The sequence below is a fragment of the Gobio gobio genome, assembly GCF_949357685.1.
Source record: "Gobio gobio genome assembly, chromosome: 5".
Lineage (NCBI taxonomy): Eukaryota > Metazoa > Chordata > Actinopteri > Cypriniformes > Gobionidae > Gobio > Gobio gobio.
The window spans coordinates 25,798,689-25,826,358 of record NC_137101.1 but is presented as its reverse complement, the minus strand read 5'-3'; the positions used below and the strand labels follow the sequence as shown (position 1 = coordinate 25,826,358).

The 27,670-nt window shown below is 36.1% G+C and overlaps 2 protein-coding genes across 3 annotated transcripts in view; one reads left to right on the top strand and one right to left on the bottom strand.

The window, feature by feature from the left end:
* Positions 1-27,328, bottom strand: prkcq (protein kinase C, theta). Of its 2 annotated transcripts, XM_079817854.1 has the most exons (19): positions 27,228-27,306; positions 18,889-18,909; positions 17,339-17,768; positions 13,328-13,527; positions 11,153-11,213; positions 10,817-10,997; positions 10,243-10,274; positions 10,055-10,140; positions 9,521-9,650; positions 9,001-9,110; positions 8,231-8,369; positions 6,403-6,560; positions 5,741-5,914; positions 5,418-5,509; positions 5,242-5,304; positions 3,645-3,783; positions 3,382-3,570; positions 3,146-3,274; positions 1-1,245 (listed from the first exon to the last, which is right to left on the bottom strand). In XM_079817854.1, exons 3-19 carry the CDS (start codon positions 17,454-17,456, stop codon positions 1,087-1,089), a joined length of 2,160 nt encoding a protein of 719 aa, XP_079673980.1. In that variant the 5' UTR covers positions 17,457-17,768; positions 18,889-18,909; positions 27,228-27,306; the 3' UTR covers positions 1-1,086. The 2 variants fall into 2 exon arrangements, with proteins under 2 accessions (XP_079673980.1, XP_079673979.1); XM_079817853.1 differs by lacking the exon at positions 18,889-18,909 and having other exon boundaries at positions 4-1,245; positions 27,228-27,328.
* The window catches only part of taf3 (TAF3 RNA polymerase II, TATA box binding protein (TBP)-associated facto), a 996,662-nt gene that overhangs the window by 742,352 nt on the left and 226,640 nt on the right, over positions 1-27,670 (top strand). The window lies entirely within an intron of this gene.

The following is a 27,670-nucleotide window of genomic DNA, read 5'->3' as shown; positions in this document are numbered from 1 at the left end:
GTTGTTGTTATTTGTGGCTTTGTTGTAGCAAAGCTTAATTTATTCAACAATAAAGTTTCATTTTTGCATGCACCATAAAATAACCAAATATTATAATATAATGACAATGAAATAATTTCTAGATGACTCACAAGAAATCATAATGCAGACTACACAGACACCATGAATTTGTAACAATGATTTATCTCTCTAAATATATTCAGTTTTTATGCACTACACATTGATTTTCAAAAATTCATATATAACTTTGTACAATCCAAGAACACCATAGAATTCCACTGAACAGTTTGCTACAGTGTGATATTTTGCCACTACACTTCTATACAAGGCCTTTAGAATTCAGTTTCATGGAACACAACAGATCATTATTAAAGATATGGATACCAGCACATTCATTTTAATAAAACATATCTAATCAATTATTTTTTTAAATATGATTTTGATGACGCACAACCAGGCACAAGTATCTTGATAGCTTATGACGATAAATGCATTTCAAACAAATACAACCCACAATATGCGATGAACATGACGCTTTATCAAATTCATATCCTCCCATATTTAATAATGTCTATCTATACACTGTTGACAGGGATTCTTCATTGACCTTTTTTGTAGTTCGTCATTATACCAGTGGGTGGCGATAAGTGCCTCATTCACTCGTTCAAAATGGATTCATTCAGGTAAGGATGATTCTATTTTGAGTTTGTTCGGAGCTCTTTTCGATGGCTGAGTAAAAAATAGAATTATTGTGGCAATATTGTGTCTACAATGTCATTTAATCAATATTAATTTACTGTGTATGTTAGTTGTTTGAGTCCCCTGAACCAACATGTTCATTTTGCTAGTTCATATGCTCTTTTGCCTTTCACATCACAAAAATGTGAGGCACCAAATAATATAATAATAACAAAATGTGTCTTACATTATATATAATTTGACACTACTGTGTCTTTTATTCACTGCCCATAGTATGAAATGAGGTTGACTAGTGGCTGATATGATGTTCAGGTGAGTGTTTGCCCTTTGCTTTGGACCTGTTCACAGTATTTGCACAAATGTCTTTAATGAATGTTTGTTCGTGAGTCACGGGCTCTTGAGACGGGCCATGACGGGGTTAATGAAGGAGAAGTTGTCAAACATGCTCTGGTCCACGCTGTTGATCATGATGCGATCTGTGACGGAAAGTCGAGGCTTCTCATTTATGAACTCCTTATCGAAGTTACTACAGTCACTTGCTGATTTCTGTAAACAGAAAGGCTCAATGTGTCAGTCACATGTAACAGTTTGTGACACAATCCGTTCTAAAATATAGTGAGCTGCTGCTTTGCCTTTTACTGTCTACATAGGCAGCTGTCCGCTAAAATCAGGACCTTAAAGGGATAGTTCACCCAAAAATTGAAAAAATAGTCATTATTTACCCTCATGTTGTTCCAAACCTGTATGAGTTTCTTTCTTCTCTTGAAAACAAAAGAAGATATTTTAAAGAATGTTGGTTACCAGACGGTTGACGGCACCCATCGCCGACTAGGAACAAAATACTTTGGAAGTCAGAGGGTGCCGTCAACTGTCAGGTTACCAACATTCTTTAAAATAGTGTTGTCAAAAGTACCGACCGCGATGACAACACTACTTTAAAATATCTTCCTTTGTGTTCAAGAGAAGAGAGAAACTCATACAGGTTTGGAACAACGTGAGGGTAAGTAATGACAAATGTTTTTATTTTTGGGTGAACTATCCCTTTTACTGAAATGGAACCTGAAAAGTTCCTGAGAAATTATCTGTATAGGCAATAATGTCACACACAGTGTTAAAGGATTAGTTCACCCAAAAATGAAAATTATGTCATTAATTACTCACCCTAATGTCGTTCGACACCCGTAAGACCTCCGTTCATATTCGGGAACACAAATGAAGATATTTTTTTTGAAAGCTGATGGCTGAGAAAGGCTTCTGATAGGCCTCCATTGGCATTCAGTACATTGACACTTCCAAGATCCATGAAAGGCACTTAAAACGTCGTTACAAAGTCCATCTCACCACAGTGGCTCTACAATAATTTTACGGTGCGACGACAATAGTTTTTGTGCGCAAAAAAAAAAAATCAAAATAACACCTTTATCCAACTTGTTCTTGTCTTCCGTGTGTGCCTCCACGACGCATGCGCGAGAATATGACGCAGATCCGGCGTTCGGACAGATGACCCAGAAGCGATTTGTTTACAAGCAGAGGAAGACGCGCGTATTTAAGCTGTTGAATTCTACATTGATCGTGCTTTAGGTCTCGGCGTAGTTCTCAAAATGGGGTTAAAGTGTGCATTTCATGGATTCCCGAACCCCGGCGCTACGTCATATTCTCGCGCATGCGTCGTGGAGGCACACACGGAAGACAAGAACAAGTTGGATAAAGGTGTTATTTTGATTTTTTTTTGCGCACAAAAACTATTGTCGTCGCATCGTAAAATTATTGTTGAGCCACTGTGGTGAGATGGACTTTGTAACGACGTTTTAAGTGCCTTTTATGGGTCTTGGGAGTGTAAATGTACTGAATGCCAATGGAGGCCTATCTGAAGCCTTTCTCAGCCATCAGCTTTCAACAAAAAATATCTTCATTTGTGTTCCGAAGATGAATGGAGGTCTTACGGGTGTCGAACAACATGAGGGTGAGTAATTAATGACAGAATTTTCATTTTTGGGTGAACTAACCCTTTAAGTGTAATTAATTACTAAGTAATCAAATTACTGTAATTTAGTTACTTTTCCCTTCCCTTCACTTTTCTACATGCGATCCTTCGTTTTGGAACAGCCTATGCCTATAAAAGACCTCATTCACAGCAGTGCCATCTTTGATTTTTAATGGGAAGGAAAGTGAGGCTGTGAGGGATAGACGCATCTCTTCAGTGGGTTGTACTGTCATTTAATGTTTTTTGGATTGTTCTGCTGATGAAACAGCAAAAATATCTTTCCAAGAAATTTCTGTAGACAAAAAACTCAAAAAAATACAGCGGATGCCATTGAAAACACAGTAAATTTATCCCTCACAACCTCACTTTCATACCTGTCATGGCACCACTCTGAATAAGGTCTATAGGCAACTCATTAGGTTTTGGAACAGAACATACTTTTTATGGCTGTAATGAACTTACCACAGTGGGCCTGAAGGGCGGCTCCACCTGTCGTTTCTCCAGTGCGTTCCAGTCGGTGTCTCTGAAGAACGCATGCTGTCGTATATTTCCTTTCACACCCAGCCTTCGCTCTGGTTCCCGGACAAATAGCTAGAACCAGTCATAAAACCCAGTTATGGTTTATAACAGGTTGAGACCCATACATCAAAATGAGAGTTAAATGTGTTTTTTTTTTTCAATCGTTAGCTCCGACGTACCTTTACAAGCATGTCCCGTGCATCTCTAGTTAACCAACGTGGGTAGCAGGGGTCATCAGTGCGAATCGACTGAAACAACTCTTCCTCATCATGTCCATGAAATGGAGATTGGCCAATCAACATCTCATAAAGAAGGACACCAAATGACCACCAGTCTACAGAAGTCCCATATTTCTGCCCAAGCAGAATCTGTGAAGAATACAGCATATAGTACAAATATAATATACATTTAAAATTATAGTGGATGTTGTAGACATCCTCACCTCAGGGGCGATGTAGTCTGGTGTTCCACAGAAGGTGCACGTTCTAGCTTCTCCAATCATGTTCTCTTTACACATGCCAAAATCGGCAATCTTGATGTGACCATCAATGTCTAGTAAGATGTTATCCAGCTTAAGATCTCTGTGAAGTCACAACACGCATACTGTATAAATCAGCTGTATTCTGAAATGAGGCAAAGTGCTTGCTGTTTTTTTTTTTTTGTAATCCAATGTCAATTCATATTCCAGTTACACTTAAAGGGGTCATGACATGTGACACGAGAGATCAACTCTGCCTTGATCTTTTGAAATATAAGAGGTCTTTGTACCATTAAAAGATCCTGTTTTAAAGTGTCATAGCTTAAAACGTCCTCCTCGTTTTAAACAAAACATTTATTTAATCAAGCTCCAAAAATGACTTGTTTGGATAATTGGGGAATCTGTGACATCACACGGGCAAAGACACTTGCATATGACTTGCAAGACATCAACGACCAGTTATACATCATCACACATAGGCCCCGCCCACATGTATTCTGGGCCCGCCCATATGTATTCTGTCGCTTAATGGCTAACATTTGTCTGCACTGGATGTTAGCATCTCCTTGCATCAAAAGCAAACATAACCCATTATAATCACTGACGCTGTCTACACTGGATACAGTACAGATGTGCGTTCAATTTCTGACGTATACTCCACGCACTTGAGTCTGCCGACAACAGGAAAAATGGAAGAGTTTGCTTTGACGCATCCAGTTTAAACCGCTCATTTGCATCTCTGTACAGACTTCAGAAGGATCCTAGCGAGGGAAATAAGTGGATTTTATTTTAAATGCCATCCCGGATCGCATTAGAGGATTGTATGTTTGTTCGGAGTATTTTGCTTTGTCAGCGAGACACAGTCTAATGGAGAGATGGTGAAGAAACTTTTGTTGGAAGATGAAGCAGCCAACTATATTGGATCTGACAGCTGCTGCATCGCAAACCATAAGTAAATGATTTCATAATGATTTGTCTGTAAATTACAGTTTTATATGGGTAATGTTTTCAGAACACTTACTCACATGCAATAGCAAGTGGGTGTTGATACTGTTTCCTATGCAATGTTGTTAGCCTATCATAATAGTGGCCGTATATTGACAAGCCTTAAAGAGATTGTTCACCCAAAAATTAAAATTCTGTTATCATTTACTCACCCTCAAGTTGTTCCAAACCTGTATGAGTTTCTTTGTTCTGCTGAACACAATAAAAAACATTTTGAAGAATGTTTGTAACCAAGCAGAGAGAGCAACCATTGACTACCATAGTAGGGAAAAAAACACTATGGTAGTCAACGGTTGCTCTATCTGCATTGTTACACACATTCTTCAAAATATCTTCTTTTGTGTTCAGCAGAACAAAGAAACTCATACGGGTTTGGAAAAACTTAAGGGTGAGTAAATGATTACAGAATTTTCATTTTTGGGTGAACTATCCCTTTAAAGGAGCCGCCCCTTAAAAACGGATCATTCCAGACAGAAGGTCAGAATGAGGGTTGAAAATAATCTGTCTGTCTGTCTGTCCACTTGTAGCTCATTTTATGGTATAGAGTAGTGAATACCTGTACACAATGCCTTTAGAATGTAGAAACTGTAGGCCACATATGATCTCTGCTGCGTAGAACCTATCAACAAGAGAGAAGAGAGGAGGTGGAAGAGGGTGAAAACCACAGAAAAGAAGAGTAGGCAGAGTCTCAGCTTTTAAAATGTGTTTGTGGGGGCTGCATATGAGTCTCACGTGGACCGTGGGATGTCAAATCTGTGGCAGGTTTGAATGTGGAACATTAAGTCGCCTCCGTTTAAGTACTCCATCACAAAGAAAAGATTTTCCTTTAGAGACCGATACAGAAACAATTAGTTCAGACTGGTCTAACTATTATAATTATAAAAACTATTAATACATTTAAAATATACGACCTTAATTGCTCTTCTTTATCAGATCCTTGTTATTTTTTATAAGATATTTTAATAACCATATTTTTAAATCCACCGAACAAAAGAACTATAACAAATACATAGCAACCAGTCTCTACCAGTACTAAGTGTGTCAGTGTGTATTACCTTGGTCTGGAAGGTGCAGTAGAGGTGTGTGAGAAAGGGGTGTTCCCAGGCCAGAGACAGCACTCTCCTCTCCACCATAGTGCATTCAACATCATCATCCATCAGAACTACATCTTTCTTCAGAGCCTTCACTGCAAAGAACTGCCCGGAGCCTTTCAGCTCGGCCAGGAAAACCTGCAAACACACATGCACATGTGTGCAAGATTTGTAGAAAATCCATGTTCCCAGATGCAGTTTAATAGGCTATTCAGTGGTGCCATTTTTAATAGCTGCCAATGGACATAATAGCCAAAATAGCCACAAGGGGCATTGAGTAAGCAGTTAAATCGAAGCATAGAAGAACTTTGGTTTTATGCCAGTTCCTTAAACTATTAAAAAGCAGATTAAATCATGCTTTGCAACCTTTGACCAGTAGATGTTTCCAAATTGGAACTGGTCATGGGTATGCTCCGTTCAAAGTATTGCGAACAATTACCAAATTTAGTTTCAAAACGGCAATGTTTTCCCAAGATTTCGCTTAATTTCCTTATTTATTTTGTCTCAGTTTGACCCAAAGAATCAAAGGATGCCTTATTTTTTAGGGCAGTTGTTTCAAATGTTAATATATAGTAACCGTATATAAGAGTTAAAATGGATATTTGAGTCGAATACATAACTCTTACCTTCCCAAAGCTTCCTTTGCCCAGCATCTTATGCAGAGTAAAATTGTCTAGGGTGAATTTGTGGTGCTCTTTGCGTGGGGTGGCATACAGGGGCTCAGGCTCTTCAAGACTTGGCCTGCGACCCTGAGTTGTAGAGTCCCATGAAATACCTTGATGCTCTGTTGGAAGGAACAGAGAAGAGCTAGACATTAATAGATGGAACAAGACAGCATTAATCAATCAATAAGTCAATCAATCAATCGCTCTGTTCCAAAAACCTGATGAGCTGCTTAGAAAGGCAATGTTTTTTTGGCATTATACTGCCTCATAGGATGGCATTTTTGGTCAAATTATAAGGTAATATGTTTCTTTCTCAGATAAGGCAATCCTCAGTCATGGTGAAATGAATGTCAAGAGATGTTTTTTATGAAGATATTTTAAGTACTGTTCAGAAAAAAATCCAGTTATTTGTGTGCTATGAACATTTTGTGATTATTTGTGCAACATGCTAATGTCAAATTCCACTGGAATCAATTGTAATTTCAGTGTTACGGGAGTCCTTACGGAAGTCCTCCTAATCAACCTCAACCTCCTAATCAACTACCTAGTTCCTCATAAACACAACTCCATTCTGGGAAGTTCTAGAGAGGGAATGTTTGAGTAATAATTTTGACAATGTTATAATCCTAGAAACAGCCGACTCCATCCTGGTGCAGTGCCCTTAAAAGATCTAAAAAAAATATCCTGTAAGTTTCAGAACTCAAAACTTCCTTGTTAGTCCAAAAACAGTTTTTATTGAAACCACCATTCCTTCTACAGAAAATGTTTCAGTAGCCTAAAATAATTTTGACAATGTTATAATCATAGAAATGGGCGTTCCCTGTGCAGTGTACTTAATATTGAACTCTGTAGTGGACTGTCTAAGGGGCAGTTTTCAAAGTCAAAGACAGTGGGCTTCCCGTTTGACACACCGTACACAATGGCACCTCCCCACCCCCAATTTAGCGATCAGTGCACCCACACACACAGTGTCGCACACACAGTTTGTTTGCGCATAAATAATAACATACTCTCTTCTCCTGTGCCTAACTGTACTCTCGTCTCGTGTGTCACTGTATCGTCTTTATCTTGATTACAATCATCATCCATCAAAACTTTACTAGTGACTCTTTACTACAGTGACTCGTTTAACCATGTACTACTGTCTTTGGAAGGCTTTTGCCTTTTGCCTGTTCATTATGAACGCTGCCATCCGAACCCTGCTGCGCACCAAACAAGGAGACCGAGACTCCTGAAAAGATGGCTCTCAGTCTGCTTCCAAACTAACTTGAATGAAATATGAACCCAACACAGCCCAAAAGCATGTAAACGAAAAATAAACTTGAAGATGAGACCCTAAAAAGGACAGAATGCTCAAGCATACCTGTTTTTTCTCATCGTAGTTGCGATGTTGAACCGCGTCGCCTCAGCAGATCTGTCTTTGTGTGTGAGACAGGGCGATTCCTGCCACTGTTTTGACTCCTTTACACATTTTATAAGCTCTTCACGAGTTCTCAGCTGGTCAAAATACCATCATATGCAGGCTACGCACATTTAGCCCTAAGTTAAGTAACTAAATAGGCAATACATCATAAAAGTAGACCAATCAGGTTGTGAACGTATCCGCATGCTTTTAGGTCATGCTAAACTAAGGACTAAATGTTTTTGGGGTTTTTTGGTCCAGACCAAGCGAACCGAACTACAAGTGTGAACACACCCTAAATTAGTTTTTGGTTAACAGCAAGTTCGACACTAAAATCGAATCAGAATTGTGTGAATTGTATGTTGTTTTGACATATGGTATATGTACCTTTGCGTGGCAGAGGTGGTGCAGACGTGAGAGGAGAAATGGGCAAGTGGCCTGAAGGCTCTCTAGTGACCCCTGCCCCACTTATGCCCACTGGACCTTCTCGACCAACAACCTCACTATCCCGTGAACTCCGAGCCTGCTATGGAAAGAAACACATTGAATTCATATTAAAGACTGATTAAACAGCTTACACCACATGATAATGTAGGGCATATGCATCCTTCAGGCTTTGTCATGTTGTGCCCAGCATGCGCTACGTTGATTTTGTCCAGAAACCTACTCTAATGCATTACTCGCATATGGTCCCATTGTACATAAATGCCATTTTTGCTTTGATTTGTATTGTGATAAACGGACGGGTGTCAATGGATAGTGATTATAAATATAATTAATCCAGTGCTCTAAAATGTATTTATAGCATGACATTGCTAGCTTAGCAACATGCTAATGCCAAACTCCATTGGAATACACTGTGCATCAATTGAGTCTTGTGCTGTGTTAAAGTGCTGCCCATGAAGATGGTAACAAACTGATTAAACCCATGTGTTATTAGGTAGCTAGCTATTAACATGTTCTCTTGGTTCTTCTCAATCTGTTGCTCTGCTGAACTAAATGTGTGAAATTTTGGCGAAAACCAACTTAAAACTCTAACAAATCATGTGATATTCCCAAATTACTGGATTACATCCGCAAAAAATCACCAAAAACAGTAATGTGACATTTGTTTCATTGCATAGCATGTGTGGTTCATAATGTGTGTGTCTTCCAACCTGTTGAGTGGTCTCAATCATAGCCAGGGCTTCTGCCATTAGCTTCTGGTTGACGCCACAAAGGTTTGCTACTTTCCTCTGACATTTATGGTGAACGTTCATGCCACATTCTGCAATGAGAACACACTTAAACTGAAATGCAAATCTAAAAATGTTATGTGGATATTTTTATACATTAAAAAAAAAAAAATACAGGCAGGCCTTGTGAGTGTTTAGGGTTCATTCTTCAAAATATTACATTTATGTTCCTAATACAGTTTTTTGTAAATTAAATTATTATTAATTAAATTATTTTAAACTAATAAACTCCATAATTTCATGATAAAAATATATCATCCACCTGGTAAATGAATTTACCTAAGGAACAAGCAAATTTTACGTCCGTTTTATCACTTTTTCGTGCAAAATAGCAGAAAGATATAATAGAAATTTGCTTTTTTTTCCAAAATGGAAAAGGAGACTGTTTCACAGAATGACCCTTAGACATTTATAGTTGACATGTGGTTGTGTAATGAATCACCTTCACATTTAAGGCCCTGCCGAGCAAGACCCCATAACAAGGTTCCACAGTGCTCACAGAATGTCGGGCTCATGTAGTTATACACTTTAAACCTATGAGGCATGTCAATCTTAAAACGTTCCTTATGGATCTGAAACACACACACACACACATATATTTAGCATAGAACACATACTGTACATATACTGTGACACAAGTGACTGTGACACACCAGGTCAACATGGAAAATATCCAAAACGTCATACTTTTTTTTTTTTCAGCGTGACTCTGTAAAGTGTGGAAAGAATATTTTGTGACGTAATTACAGAAAGAGGAAGGAGTCTGAAACTAAATTATTCTTAAATATTTATGATCATTCTTTCATCTATTACTAAAGCTTTGCTGAATCTATACTTAGCCTACAGTTTCACAAAAATGTCCAAAGGTCTCTGGCTTAAAATCAGGGCACCAAAACCCTTTTGTGAGTGTATACAAAACAAAACATTGTGTGCTTGATGTGTTTGTATGAAAGGGCGATGGAAACCTTGTATTTACCATAGTTTCTTTACTGTTTATTGCTGAGCCTGTGCATTTGGCGATGACTTTGTCGATACACTTTTTATGGATGGCGGCATTGCATTCTGGTAAAAAAAGAGAGAAGTGTGTAGGAGTCCTGACATTGATAAAATGGAAACTTGTTTAGGAACTGCGAAAGCAATGAGGATGTGAGATCAAGTACTTACGGCGACACTGATATCCCTGTTTATTCAGGCCCCTGAAGTAGGAAAAAGAAACCATTAAGAACATTTTTGTAATATGTAATGTAATATATAAATCTAAAAAAGATTAAAACTGTTATATTATCAGCATACCATACACTTCATATCATACATATCTTAAATTTAAGATTTAAAACATCAAAAAGTCTTACTGTTCACAATTCCTCAGTGCACAGCATTTTAAAGTTGTTGTTTTTTTCTAAATGTTTTCTAAATGCATTGCCTCTTGAAATTATTCACTTTATTTTACAGTGTCCTTGTTACACATTACATGTACTTATAGTAATAACAGTAAATTATGCATAGTTACATGCAACAAAACCTGACCCTAACCCTAGAGTAAGTCGATGTAGTTAGTTAATAATACTCAGTACTTAAATGTATAATTATAATCTATAAATCCAAGTCTTGGCCCACATTATTTCCCCCTGGAAGTTTCACTCAAAAATCCATCAAATTATGGAAGTTGTAAATGGTGTTTTGAATGTTGTCTTTAAAGAGGGCTGTGGAAAAAAGTAATTTCTTGTTTGCATAATACCAGACAAACTCCTTGCAGACTGAGCAGAAAGTCGGCTGAGGGAAAAAGGTGGCGGTAAACTCGTGACATTTGACCACGTGAACTTTGGCCTGTTTGATGGCTCCTCGTCTGTGGTGCAAGGCGAACACCCCGTCTTTTTCCTGTTCAGTTTCTCCATCAGCTTCACCATGACCAGTGGCGTCTAACAAACAAGAACCCACACAAAAATATTTATGAAATCCCCCCGTTTGAAAACCTCTGGGATAGATCCATCTGTTCATGAAAACATGTCTAATTAAAGAAATAATAATGTTAATGTACTAATCTGTGAGAGATCTGAATAAAAGAAACACTCACCACTCCTCTCCAGAAAATACCGTGCCTCCATCAGTAAGCGACCCTGTGGCTTCAGTTCCACCTATAATACACCAAAAATCATTGAAAATGTATTGAAAACATTAATGCCATGGTATGTCTGAATACTCGATTCTGATTGGCTGGAAGATGTGCAATAAAAATGTTTAATTCACAAGTCAGTTGAATTACCGTTCTATATTAATGCGCTGTTTTCATTGAAATGCACACACACATAGGCCTACGTCACTCGCACACAGAGCGGAGATTGCGCTGCGCACACACACATACATTCAGGAGCACAGAAACGCATCAACGCTGCCTGCAAATTCTAGTCATAAAATAGCTAAGCTACTGGATCACTACATTATATTTCTCAGCAATAATGGGGTTACGCACATCTTCGTTGTTAAGAGAGACACTGAACAGACGCAGGTACAAATATCTCTCTCTTGATAATTAATTCAAATAAATGCTATAATTCATTCATTCAAATAAATGTAATCGTACACACTTTATCTCTGTGTCTGATTCAAAGCGGGCAGAATGCTAGATCTTACTAGCCATTACTAGTGGACTACTTAATAACCGCTTTAAGTTGTCAATGCTGGCAAATAACCGTGGTGGGATAATCCACGGCTAGCTGTGCATTAAAGGATTTTAATGCAATTTGCGGAGGCAAAATTCACTTTTATACGGTGTTTGCATATAAATGTGTCTTTGCAGTGTGTGGACACACCACCCTACAATGATAAAAATGTATTCACTCCTTTTTATTTTTATCCTCATAAAGCCTAAACGCTCTCAATAATCAAGTCGTTTTAATTTTCTGAACAATATGATGTCATATTGCTCATGCTCCACCCACGACCGCTGAAGGACTGTCCCATATTAGCATATTTCCGCCCTCAGCCAGTTGTACACTGTCCGCCAAGGCAGTACTTAAAGGATTAGTTCACTTTTAAATAAAGTCATAGATGTATACGTAAATGCCTCATTAGCGCTTGCACGGATCAGTAGAATGAGGCATCTACGATCAATATATCTATGACCAGGCTCGTATTTTGACCTCACTTAGCGGAAGTTTAGCTGAGCTCAGAGATGATCACGTTCGTCTGATAAGAGGTAAAATAATAGCATAAATACTGCTCAGTTTCTCGAAAAAAACTGATCGTTTCGCTAGATAAGACCCTTATTCATCGTCTGGTATCGTTTAAAGCTCTTTGAAGCTGTATTGAAACTGTCATTTGGACCTTGAACCGTTTGGAGCCCATTGAAGTCCATTATATGGAGAAAAATCCTGGAAAGTTTTCATCAAAAAACTTAATTTCTTTCATTTCTTATTTTTTAAAGGTGCACTATGTAACTTTTCCATCCACTAGAGGTCGCCTATTCAAAACAAAGACGTAGCTTGATGATGCCACGTTTGAGCACAGAATATTGGGACATGTGGTCTTCACCTCACAGCCGGTGGAAAAGAATCGGGATGGGACTCGGGATAGGACTCGGGCAGAAATCATGTTCATGGATGCGATTATTAACGTTACTGTAGTATGAAGCAGAGCAGGACCGAGTGTTGTGAGAGCAGAGCAAGGCCGCTGGAGCGATTGTTAATGAAATGAAAGCAACACACACCAGCGAGCAGAGGGACTTTTATTATGACACAGTCGCCGGCACCACTTCCGCTTTTCCGGTCATGAGTATGAGGTAACGCAGCTCTGTTTATCATATTAGATACATTTGAGTGTGTTGAAAATTGTTATGACGTTACTCTGTTCCCTAAGAGTAAAGTGTTTCTGCAAAATAAAACCGGAAACCGAGGGTAACGCATATATGACGCAATTGACAGGTGACTCACACGTCCTGGTTCCTTGGTTAAAATAGCAATTTTCTAACGATTTACAAATAGTTGGAAACATTTGGGATATTGTAAGTACTCAACTGAACAAAATATATAACACTGGCCTAGTGGTTTTGGGATATTTTACTGAATTTTTTTTTACTTTTTACATAGTGCTTTAATATAATTGAAATTAATCTATTTAAATAAATAAGGACAATGCTGTATAGCTGTATTTCAATAAATACAGTATATCAGCAGTGGGAAGAGTTTTGATTTGGTATAGGGAGCATGTCACCACTGTCTTTAGTAAATCTCTGTCGCACACAAACACTCACCCAAATCTCCAGTTTGCCGTTCTCTTTCTTGCAGCGTGATGCGAGGGTGTCAAGCTGGACAGTAGCCTCCGTCTTTAGCTCAGCTGTCTTGTCCTTGACCACCACATGCATTACCCGTCCTCTGTGGACGTGAGCGTCGAACGTACTGCTCCAGGGGGGATACATGGTGGGCCGCTTCTGCTTGTACACCTGGCCCTTTTCTACAAATACACACAGACACTAAATCAGAGTTACACACCACTGAAATTTTGACTGAACTAACCTATCAGTATACAAGTAAAACAATTCTCTGTGTTTTACAGCATTATAACTGGATTTACTGGATCTGAAACTAATACTACTGAAATGGCACAATGCTCTAACTGTGTGCTAGTAATCTGACAGCTTTTACTGCAGAAAAACCATGCAAATGAAACCATGCAATTTTGGTAGAATGTCAACATAAAGTCAACATGACATTTAAAATCAGCTCTTTCCTTTTTCTCAATGTATTTTCCTGATCTTATTGAGCATGACTGTGGTGTAATTTGTCGTAATTTTTCATTACTTGCTTCGCCTCTCTGACTTCAAGTCATTTAATTTTTTTAGCCCCTCCCCTCCAACCACCTGGTTTTATTCAATCCACCCAACTAAATAAAATCAAGTTCAGCCCTGCATTTCTTTTAAATGACATTTTCACTCAGAAATATATACTTGGTGAAGTAAAACAGGTTGCAAACACTCTTTCGTGTTGAGTTTAATTTATTTTGCATCCAACGCATAAAAAAAACGACTGGACAAACAGTTTATCTGACTTTTACTTGACGGTGAGAATGTTTCAAAGAAGTTTGAGAATGATGTGACACTTTTTATTTTGAAAGGTATGTGTGGTTGCGGTTGGTTGTAAAGAATGAAACCAAAGGGGTTGCTGGGAAATCCTTGTGTTTTCAATACTGCAGTGACCGTGTCTGCGTGTACAACTGCATATCTTTTCGTCTAATCTGATTTTACCCACATATCACTAGCTATAGAGGTCAGTGCACTCAAATCTGCTTAAAAGTAACCACAGTTCTCAAAAACATGCATGCAGTCGGAGACTTCCAATGCACTTTTGCAGAAATGCTTCCTTTTACATACATTTGATTCTTTGTTCATTTGCTGTGTTGATTATAATTTGGAGTTCTAATGCCGCATTCACTTTGCAGTACAGAAGTGGTGATCAATATATAATAATTCACACATTTAAAAAAACAAACTTGCACGTTCTAGACAGAAGTATTGATTTGATGATTGATTCATGAATTAATCATTATTTTAAGTCTTTCCAATGAATTGACTGATCCAGACTGATTCAGTTCTCAATTCACTGAATCAATTATTCAATTGCAGCAGGTTCAGAAAACTTAAAAGAATATAGCACAAAAGTTCTATGGCAATTTTGGTAACACTTTATTTTACAGTGTCCTTGTTATGTTACATGTACTTACCATAGTAATAACAGTAAATTATGCATAATTACATGCAACTAACCCGCAAACAAATCCTACTCCTACCCTATGTTGTTAATTAATATTACTTATAGGGCTGGGTATCGATTCAGATGTTCCGATTCGATTCGCAAGCTCTCAAATCGATTCAATTTCGATTCTATTGTATACTACAATACAAATACTATATTTATAAAAAAGAACAGTGAACATAAGTTTACAAAGTGGGTAATTAAAAATAAATTAAGAGCCACAAACCTGTATATTAAACACTTTTTATTTTAGGGACACTTGGGTACATTAAAACAGAACCCATCTCTACATTTCAAATGCATACAATTATGTTCAATACTGTGGTAATGAACAACGTGCTGACTTATGTGGACTAACTTTTATTTGAGGAAATCTGTTTATAATATAAGCTATTAGATTTTAATTATTGGTCATGCGCTGTCTATTGACTCAGCTGATTTGAATATGTATATTATGGCCAAAGTATGTGCTTAAGTGAACGCTCAAGTTTAATACAATGATTTTGCATGTATGTGATCTATTTTTCTTGTTTGTATGCTCGACTGTGGGGGTATTGCAACGTCTAGGTGATGTCTCATCAAATAGTTCCGCAGATTTGTAGTATTACTACAGCATTTCACCTCAGCGTTACAAATGTCGACAACGCACCGGAAGCCGCCATTTAAGCACTGAATGAATGACAGGCGCGCCTCTCGATCCTTTGTAACATCGCGCAAGGCAAAGAAGAGGGTGACATCTAGTGGAGAAGACTAGTAATTCAATTTACGTTCATCTTAAGTTCAATGTTTGCGGAAATAAATATGGAAAAAAAAACGATTCGTTGCCTTAGAGAATCGATTTTGAATCGACCACATTTAAAAAATTTGGCTATTTTTAACTATTTTTTTGCCCAGCCCTGATTACTTAGTATAAATATATAATTCAAATAAAGTGTAACCGAAATGTTATACTTTTATTTATCATTTTCATCCTTTTTGAAGATTAAAAGCAACTCATTAATCGGAGAAAAGAGCAACCAGAACATTCTTTAAAATATCATCATATGTGTTCCACAGAATAAAGACAGGGATGTGGGTTCAGAACATGTGGGTGAGTAAATAATGGCAGATTTTCTTTTTTTTTTTATGTAAACTATTTCTGTAGGTCTCATGGAGTTTGACATATACAGTACCTATATCAAACATGTATCTTCTGCATCTTCAAACCAACTTGAATTAACGCATATTTGGCTGTCAAAATACTATCAGACATGATGAAAATTGTACTGGTTTCACATTTATGTCTGTCTGTCATAATACACTGATTATTTTGCTGAATTGTTAGTCTAATGACTAAGTACCCACTTTAAATTGTGGGAAGTGTGTGTGATGAATCATAACCTGAATGGTAAGAATAATAGGAAAGAAACAGATAACCACCTTTTTACTGACATTGACACCTATGACACACATTTCCTTTAAAAGCAAAAATTCACATTTAAGACACACAATATTCAATAAACTTTGACCAAACACACTGCTTTCACACTTTCACCTACTGAGAACCGAGTAGGTGGGTCATGTGGGTGTTTTCTTCCACTATGGGCTATTTTGTTCTTCTAGACTTGTAGTAAATATACTTTCTAAAAAAAAAAAAAATCATATACTTATATCACTTAACGTATAACACTTTATTCTTTTCTTTTCTTGAAACATCATATGTCATTTCCACCACAACTCAAATCACCATTTATTTTGTGGTAGAAATTACATTTGGAATAAAATTGACAACTAATTGCTCTCTTGCAGTATAGCATTTTATGCATCATAAATACACACAATTAAATAATTACAGATTTTTTTTAGCATAATTTTCCAAAATTGCAGCTTGACGCACAATAAAACATTCTATTTACTAAATCATTTACTTTTTACATTTTTACATACTTTTACATTTTTAATCTTAAACATGCTTTTTACTGATACTGTTGTCTACTTTATAACTATACGCTAACTTTTGAAACACATTTATTGGGGGCAAAACAGTTGGTTGTTGTGGTAATGACACCAGATTGTCATAGTTTTAAACAAGTAAAACAAAAACAATATTTTTCATATTAAGATTATATATATATATATATATATATATATATATATATATATATATATATATATATATATATATATATATATATATATATATATATATATATATATATATATATATATATATATATATATATATATATATATATATATATATAGTTTTAATATTTATATAGTTTACATATGTCCTAGACTTTTAATCTTATATGAAAAGGAAATGCATTTGAAAAAGTGTCAAAAAGAAATGATGATGGCATGGTAAAAAAGCCTATGTGACCTTAACAAAAGAACAAAAGATAAAATCAACATCTGGCTGATTAAAAACTTAAAAATGCCCATAACTGAAGAAACTACCCAGGGTTTTTTTTTGTTGCACTTTTACACTTAAACTACCCTGATATACAGTATCTGTAGCAGAGGTTTCTTACCAGTCTCCACAGCCTCTTTCATGTAGACAGCACAGTATGGATTGAGTACTTCCTCGTGGTAGGCAAGCCCCGGGTCCATCTCAAAGCTGGAAAAACCAATCCTCAGGAATGGAGACATGATTGTAAACTCTCAGATCCAACAGCAATAGCCTCTGATATAAAGTGTCCGCTGGTTAATTCCGTTGTGGGAATGTTCTGTACAGTGATGCACTCCTATTTGATGCTTATTTTCATATTTGTGGTGTCCGTTATATGGGTTTCGGCTCTCAGTAGTGGACAGTACTGGTCTGGATGTGAGGTGTCCTTGTTTCTGTGGCATTCAAAGTTATATTTTTTTCAAATTGAACATTTAACTTTGTCCTTTGTCCATCAAATCTGTGTCTCTTATAGCCGTAGTTTTAGAAGGAATGATGTTGAGATGTTGAAATGTCTAAAAAAAAAAAAGAGAGGATAAAATAAGATAAATTCAAGAATAATGAAGTATAATAATAAAAGGAAAAAAACTAATAAATAATAAATGGCATAAGAAGATTCTATTTTATATAGAATCTACAGTATATAATATATTGATTCTAAATATATAAAATAATATCTAAAAATATGATAAAATGTATATTTTATATAGAATCTTTATTGAATGAAAATTAAATTATATACACTGTTAACTTCTAATCAAATCAGAATTTAATAATTCATTCTAGCACTTTATAATAAGTTTAATTGGTTACACTTCACAATAAGGTTAAATTTAACAACATTAGTTAACATGAACTAACAATGGACAATATTTCAACAGCATTCATCTTAATGTTAATTTCTACATTTACAAATAAATTATTAAAATCTAAATTTGAATGTCAACATTAGTTATTGCACTGTTAACTAACATGAACAAACAATGAACAGCTGTAATTTTAACTAACATTAAGAAAGGTATGTAAGAAAATAAGAATATATTGCTTGTTGTTAGAACATGCTAACTAAAGCATTATCTAATGTCAGCAAATGAGACCTTGTTATAAAGTGTTACTGTTTAATTAATAACATTAACAAACATTATTACATGATCTGATAAGGAACAGATCATTAGTACAAGTACACCCAGTGTTTCAATGATTAGAAATGTCATAAAACCTTTATTTATATATTTTCATCCTTTAATGCTCATTATACAACTGATCTGTTAAAGATTATGATGTTTATTAATGAAGTCATGTAATCATAATCCTGTTCAAATGACACTCCATGCATAACCATTCACTAAACTCTAGAGGAAAAATTGTTGCGAACAAACTGCTGTAAGAACATAAGATCATTGTGATATGCTCTCTGTCTAATGGAAACCAGAACAACACCGAAGCTGAAGACACGCGTTAACTTCTTTCCATACTACACATGCCCTTTAAATGAACATGACACCAGTTTACACCAACCACCAATGTTTCACTCAATCAGTAACACTTAACATGCCATAAACTCAGCAGAAAACAAGAAAACTAAGCAGACTTGTTAAACAGTTAGACCACAGTGAACACTAACTGAGTACTTACCAGTTGAAAACTGTGAGGTAACTGGTGAAGGGAGAGAAACAGAGTGAAACGACTATTAATAGAAGTGAAATACAAAACTCCCATCCCAACAGCCTGCCAGGATTCACTTCCCCGCTGAGTCACAGCCAAACAGTACTAACACACACACGTCATGGTCACGGATTTACACTTTTGTTCAAACTATGTATTTTATTATAGAAGCTTGTTTCCGCAATGGAATAAATTCATGTAAAAGATAACTGCACATTTTTATCTCACAAGTCTCTCTCAATTTCAAGTTCATATCATGCCGTTCTGAGAAAAAAAAAGTCAAAATTGCAAGATAAAAAGTCACCATTACCTCTTTTTAAAAAAAAATTCAAATATTATGTTATCTGAGCCACACAAGTAATCTAAGTTGATCTGACAAAAGAAAAAATGTTGTGATAAACCATGAGAATATTTTTTTTACAGTGTTAAGTTATTATTTTTTACATGCAATAATTGTGAGTGACACTAACTTGCCACCACTATATTAAAGGTGGCATAAGAAACCAATAATTATATATATTTTTAATTGTTATAAAAAAATATTCTGTTAAGCTCAATCGACAGCATTTGTGGTGTAATATTAATATCACCACATAAAATAAGATAGGAAAATATAGAAGGAAAAATCTAAGTTGTGGAGAATTGCTTATCATTTAATTAAATGGAGCCAATTTTTGGAAGCTTTAAAAGCGAAAATGTGAAACTTACAATTGCTTAGTATAGCACTTGCATTAATTATTCTGTCAATGTATGTCATTTTAGGTTTTTAGCATTACATTATCTTGGCAACAAAGATGTAAAATTGGATATACCTTTACACAGAAAAGGTTAGTAAGCAATTTGTTCACATCAAAATCATGTTAGTACCAAGCGGCAACCTCCCGCAGTTTCTCTTGAAGCCAATACGGAAGTGACATATACTGCAATTTATCGACTGGCCACTAGGGACAGGATCCAAAAGGGAGCGGAATCTCATTGAGCCCCATGCTAAAATGCCCAACTTTACAGCAGAAAAAAACATGTTTACAGCCTGGTACAAATTGTGGTTTTGGTCTATATCTAATTTTGCCCTTCATGACAACTGTGAGGGGGGTGAATTTCTTTAATAACTCATTCATTTACATTATATAAAGCCTTAAAGTTCTGCATAATTAAGGGCGTGGCCACTTTGAGTGACAGGTGGATAGCCGTTTGCCTGCTGTCTGTTAGTCATCACGTCCATAGATATACATAATAAAGGCTAGATGTCTTATGGCGGAGTCTCTAACGCCATCACCGGCGGCCATCTTGTCACAGGCAAGCTTTCTGGCGGGCTCTGTGGTACCTGATGTACAAGGTGAGTGATCTGCACAAACACAAATACTCTTATCTCGCTGAAATCTTGACGAATTTACAAATGGTTTGGTTTCTTACAAACGTTATTAACGCGTCTATAATTCTGGATGCTTGAACAAATTATGAATAATTATTCATAAGTATGCAGTGTCATAACTACATCTCTGACGTTTATAACAAACCAAACAGTTTGAAAATCGGTAGAAAATTTAGCACGTTATGGTTCTTTAAAAAGTATATGCACCATTAAAACACAATGTTACGAGTGAGCAAGCTAACTGTGACAAGATGGCTGCCAGGTGCAGACGTCAACCTCCATTGGCCAGCAGCGTGGACGACATCTAGCCTTTATGTATATCTATGATCACGTCACCTCAGCTCCAGCCACGTCCCGCCTCTTTGTCCATTTTCAGTTATACGACAGTGATGCGTGGTGACGCCAAGATGGCAACAACCGACTTTACGCTTCAAAACTGCTCTTCAGAATCCTATGGGTGACGTCACGGACACTACGTCTATATTTTTTTACAGTCTATGGTTAGTACGCATACTATTTACGTCTTGTAGCTATACTATTGAAAATGTTGGCTCCATTTACTTCAATTGTCAGCAGGGATGCCACAATTCTCAATATAATATTGAACCGTTCGGTACGGCATTCACGGTTCAATACGCGCTTGTGAATTGCGTTTTTTTCGGTTTCACATTTAATTAATTATTTTTCTACAAATTCTATCATTTGCCTCCATCCCAATATACTGAACAACGCGACATACATTCACATCACACGTTAGTTGTAGAGTTATACTCATGGAACACTATAGTTATTCACAATCACGAAAGTTCATTATTTGTATGCGTTTTAAAGCCTTGCCGGTTTCATTCGCGTGCGCAGTTTTAACATGCGCTTTTCAGAGCGCGCACACTAAAAGCCTGTCAAACACGTGATTACAGGACTAAGTAGTTGTCTTACTGCGCTAATACTGTCAAATACACACAAGGTTAACATAAACACAGTCGGTTATGTCTAAAGTGAAAGTAAAATCGCAATCTTGTCTGTATATTAGATGCAGGCAGGTCTTAAATTGACAACAGGGCAGTAGTGAAGACGAGATCCTTAAAGGGACAGTTCACCTATAAAATGATGTCATTATTTACTCACTCTAATATTGTTCCAAACCTGTATTCATTTTTCGATGACAAAATTTTCATTTTTGAGTGAAATATCCCTTTAATGTTGATACAACAACAAAAGACAAAGAGAAAATCACTCACTGCTCTTGACTGAAAAACTAATACAGTAGCTAAGAATCAATGTATATTTTATAGTGAAGTCTATGTAGTGTTTTATTTTTACATTCATTCATTCAATTTCATACTTAAATGCTGCTGTACAGCTCTGAGCTGCCAGTGTAAATCTTTATATATATTTATTTTATATTAATTATTTTATCCAATACACTAGGAATGTGTACAAGGGTTTTTTTAAGTAAAGTTTTAAGTTTAAGTAAGGTTTTTCAATTCTTTTAAGTAAAATAAAGAAAGAGTATTGCAATAAAAAATAGTCTTTTTTCTCTTTAACCTCTTGCTGTTCCTGTCGCCTAAGAATAGAATAACAAAAAATTGATGTGACAAGCCATCAGAACCGAACCGAACCGAACCGAACCGAAAACCGTGGTTAAAAACCGAGGTATGTATTGAACAGTGGACTAACTGTATTGTTGCATCCCTAATTGTCAGTGACTTGTTAAGAAACAAGTCAAAATTAAGTTATGTGGTAACCAACATTACTAAAAAGGAATTTATGTGGTAACCAACATTACTAAAATGTTGCGAGGGTGTTGCTAAATGGTTATTAAGATGCTCTAAGTGGTTTGTATGTGGTTGTTAAGGCGTTGCTAAGTGGTGTTCTGAGTCAAATAGCCCTTCTCCAAGTCTCTATGATATACATTTTTTCATGTTTTTACATCAATCATATGAAAAAGTGAAAACCAGATGATTGTAGATAAAAAACATACAAAAATGTAATGTGTAAACAGAAAAAAAAACGAACACAAATTAATTCTCGTACATTGTTATGCTTAAAGTTGGAAGCAGCTAACAATATACATTCATATTTAGTTATTTTTCTTTAGCTTCTCAACTCTCTTTCTTGTTTGGTGCGTCTGCATGACTGCCAAGTACTTCCTGTCGTGAGACTGACAGCTCAAACCGCACTTCCTGTATCATTGAAGGACTGTAACGAGATAGCAAGTTGCTGCTGTTACCTGCTTCTGCTACCAGGATAGACCGAAGAGAGACAAACAACAGCAGACAGATAGAAAGAACACAGCAGGACACAAACACTTTAATGTCATAACTTTATAGTAGGCCTTTATTGGCTCCATGAGCGTGATATTTCATCAAACGGTGTGTGGGGTCAATACTGACTCTATAGAGTCGGCACAGTTGAACTATCCCAGCTTGAGAAAGCTGCAGGGGTGGAAGAAGTGTGGGATCAAACAACAAACCCCTCTATTGAACTCACACACTGGACTGGACTGAACTATAAATACATTTGAGCTTTTGCAAGCCTCTCGGAAGGTTAAACTCATAATGCTTGCTAAAATAATATTCCAGATTCAACACTTAAGCTCTATGACATACTCTGTGGTTCATTGACCACAGAAAACATCATCTCATCTCTCAGTTTGTAAAAATAAAAAACATTACATTGATTCACTTACATTGGAAATCTATGGGGCAAGTAAACCTGGAGCGTTTATAAGCAGAAATGTGAAGGTTGTACTTTCTTAAAGCAATTATTTTCATTCTTCTGTATAAAAATCTTCTTTGAGCTGTAGTTGTATAATTTGTCTTTTTGATATGGGATCAGGGTTATTATCATTCATTTAAAAAAAATCTAAATGTTTCCTTGGCAATAAACTGAAATATGTTTAAGTTGATGAGTAACTGGAAATAAATGCAGTATAAAATAAAACTGAAATAAAAATTTAATAAAACCTAAATTAAATAATAATAAAATATAAAATTGACAAAAGCACATTATGAAATTACAAAAAATTTCAACTAAATTTAAGATAATATAATATAATAAAAATAAAAGCTATTTTAGCATTCCGGCCGCCCGCTTCCCACGCTGGAGAACCCGGTTCGAATCCCACTTGGAGCAGGTCGAATAGGACCGGTTATATTTGGTGCCGCGACCCGGATGAGAGTGAGGTTTAGAGGGGTGAGTGTATTGTAGGCCAGTAAGAGCTGTGCGTGTAAACCTAACTCCCCTGCCCTCAAGAGGCGCGTTAGCAACCAACGCTAACAGCTGCGGTCTTTAGTGTCCTGCCTCCCACGCCAGAGATCCTGATTCGAATCCCGCTCAGAGTGGGTCGAGTAGGACCGGTTACATAAACAGTACTTTGAAGATCCCATTCTGATATCCTCTTGCATGTCTTTTTAGTATATTTAATTTTTTTTAGACCTTTTTGTTTTTAGTGTTGTTTAATGTATAACTGTTCTTGCAAGGATACCAGACTTACTCATTTATTACGAATTAGGACTGCACAGCGATATCAAGACGGTGTGTGCATCCGCGATGGTCACATCGCAGAATGTGCGATGTCAAATATTGGTATCGTAGTTGATAAGTATGGACCAGACACCACAGTTCATAACGCACGTGATTTTCTGATTAATTACAAAAGTTTAAAAATCATAGAGCAAATGTTTATCATTAGCATGTGCGAAAGTTTATCACGGTTTAAACAATCAAACATTCACACACAGACAGCACGCAAAACCAAATTCCGCCCTCTTCCACATCTATTTGTGCTTGAAAGGACACACACACCCAAAATTATGTCAAAATGCCCGTCTCGGCAAGTATTCTCGTAAACACAGTCGCTTATGGCTTACGTAAATGTAAACAATTGAGAAGGAAAACAGATGTGTATCATTATATTGGATCCGTGCATTTGGTCTTAAAGTGACAGCAGCCTAATATTTTTGCTGCTGTCGTTGTCAACAAAAAACAAAGAGACATTTTTTTTGTAGCTGTAACAAAGATTAATTATATTTAATTTATACAGTGAAGACTATGCAGTTATTTTGCATTTGATTATTCAATTACCTGAAAAAACATAAAGCACTGTTTATTTCATTCGTATCTTTGTTCTATTGTATTGATCGATGCTTGCAATTTGTTTTAGTTTCTATGCAGATTCACTCCCCTAAAACAACCCAAATCATTCTAGAATGATTCATTCTTTCCAAATAGAGTTATTTAAGTCATCTGGTGAAATTGTTTCCATATCGCAATATATAAAGCACAAAAACGAAATATCGCAATGTCGGTTTTTTCCAATAACAAAATATAAAATCGGAGGAAGTACCATTTGTTTAGGTATTTAATTTAGTATAGCTACCACCTTATTTTATATATACACTACTACCATTCAAAAGTTTGGGGTCAATACTTTTAATCAATTTTCAAATTAATTTTATTCATATTAAATTGATCAAAAGTGTCAGTAAAGACATTTAAGATAATGTTTCAATTTCAAATAAATGTTTTTTGGGGTCAAATAAATGCAGCCTCAAATAAATACAGCTTAAGAGATGTCTTAAAAAAAAAAACGTTTTAACCGTAGTTCAAAATATTGTGGTCACTCTAAAATTTGGGTCATATTATGGACATTTTTACATTAAATTTTTAATCCAACAGTTGGGTTTGTCTATATTTGCCCCAAAATTGGGTTAAAACAACCCAGCATTTTTAGAGTGTATATACTGTAAAAAAAAAAAAAACTTTCAGTGTCCAAATTTGCGCACTTGTTTTCATTCATTCAGTGGACTATAGTGGAGTAATGTAGGCAATAGTATAGGGGGCGTTTTCGGATACAGCCTGGGTGTTTCAGGAAAGGGAGAACCTGGACTGTTAACCACATCTAATGTTTGACATAATGTGAGTCCAGTTTTAACAGCTATGTAAATTCAAAAACAGCGCATTTCTATCTGAGAGGTAAAGAGACACCTGCATTTGTTGTAATCAACACTTTAACAGTATATGGAGTGCATGAAAAAGCAGATATTCTCATACAACACCATTGTTCCGTATTATTCTAAGATAAAGAGCATATAAATCATATGTATGCCTTACAACTTACGACTCAACTTACGACTACATTTTAGGGTTAAAAAGACAAAGTAAAGACGAAAAACTGAAAAACAACACATTCACTATATTTTTCCCCAGCCTTTTCATTCAAAGCAATATTGCTTATAGCTGCTGTTATTCATGCTGGCATTGACTTATTCTTGCACATGGTTGTATATTGCAGTATTTTTAACCCCACAAGGCTGTTGAAATAACATGGCACCCTCCACAAGCTGTTATCGTATTTGAGGTTACCATTATCAACCTTTGTAACAAAGTCAACGATAACAATAACCATTGAGCAGTACAACTTTCATCCACATTTTCTATGGAAGTCTTTGTTTAGCATCAATCATAATGGGAAATATTATGAAAAACTTTTCCCTTTTTGATTTTAGAGCTTCATAAACAGTTGAAGTGACCCGTTTTAAATAAAATCATGTAACCCTGACATCGTTTGTGCTCTTGGTTAAAGTGTGGTTGGAAATTGCAGTCTGATTGTGAGTAAGATGTTCCAGTGCCCGACATTTGCAGTTCCTCTAATTCACACATACTGTGTCATACCACAGAAGGTAGGTACATAGTATGTTCATATCTGTCTTGTTACTTGATTGATTTATTTTTCTAGAGCAGCCTAGTGTATTTTTATTATGGATGGTGGAGCACTACACACATTACACATGGTGTGTTGAGTGTAAATATACAGTACAATGCTTTAAATATATATTATAGGCATCCACTTTGTGTAAACTAGCCTAAATCATGCCTTTTTAAATGCACATAATCCTTCAGAAAATGTGATTCTTTGACAATAATACAGTAGTTTCCGAGCAATTAATGGCAAATAAAGAGTCAAGTGAAATGTACTACAAATCTCAGTTTAGATACTTTTTCTTATAGAGATCTCAAGGCCTCAAACTGAGCTCAGATTTGCCAAAATACCAATCTATCAAAAGAAATCTCGATATGAACTCAACATTTCTCATCAAATTCCTCTATAGTTGTGTAAGTAAACAATTGTCGAATATTAGGAGAAACAATTTAAAGTGAACTGTAGTGTAACTTAATTCTGAGATTTGAAAGAGAAAGATTTGAGCAACAACATCTCTTGAAACCTATAAATGGCTTCATTGACCTCTGTGGGTAGAATTTACATCTTGGTATGAAAGGCTAAAGCCACAACAATTCAGAATGTCAACAACTGACTTAGAATAGAGCAAAATAGCAAAAAGTGCTCAAATAAGGGATAAACAAGCCCTCAATCCTTCTATAGAATGAAAATCCAGGCTTATGCTTTGCTTTGCTTTGAACTGCAACAAAAGCTCGTGATCCACAGCTTTTACTACACTTGTGTGGGCAATGTTAGAGAAAACTGTGAGAAATCATGTTTTCTTCTTCTAACTGAGAAAGAAATCTTCTTGATGCATCCCACACATGGTGTTTTAAAAGATCACATCACATTATGTTTTCAGAAGACCAAGTTCTCGAACGCAAAGTTAACTTCTACTCTTCTGTTTTGTGGTTTCCTGCAACTGCCACACGAACTGCTGAAGCAAAACCAATGGGAAAAGGCTGCATAATATAGCCTATGTGATGGTGCTTTAACATATTATTAGTGAATTTTTAGACAACAGTTAACTTGCTTATAGTCAGCAGTTGGTACATCAGCAGCACTGACAGCCAGTGTGTTTCTCCTCTATTATTATCCTTGAAGCAGTTCTGTTTATAGGCTACGTGTCGGTTAGTTAATTATTTAACCTAAGCTTAAAATCAATCAGAAGGCTCATAGGCTATATAAAGTAAAGAGAATAAAAACAGCACTTACCCAGAACAGTTTAAAGCAGCGCAGCGTTTCAATGCAGTACTCTGAAAGTATACGCCTGCTTATGGAACTTCTGTAGACCGTCAGGTTCAGGTTGCGCGCGCACGTCAAGCGCGCGTTTCACACCTCTCATCATCACACACTAAAGGAAGCAGAAAGCAAGTGCTCTGCGGTTTGCACAATTGCAGTTAACTACCTGAAAAAAAATATAGGTCAGCGTCTTTTAATGGAATGTGGAATGAAAAGCTCAAAGTTCGTATTGTTCATTTTTCTGCGTAATTTTATGGACAGACGTAGCCTGAATATTGCATACAATGTGTTTTGTTGCCTGCTTTATTTTATTATTATTATTATTATTATTATTATTATTATTATTATTATTATTATTATTATTATTATTATTATTATTATTATTATTATCATTGCTATTATTAAGAAGCAGGGGA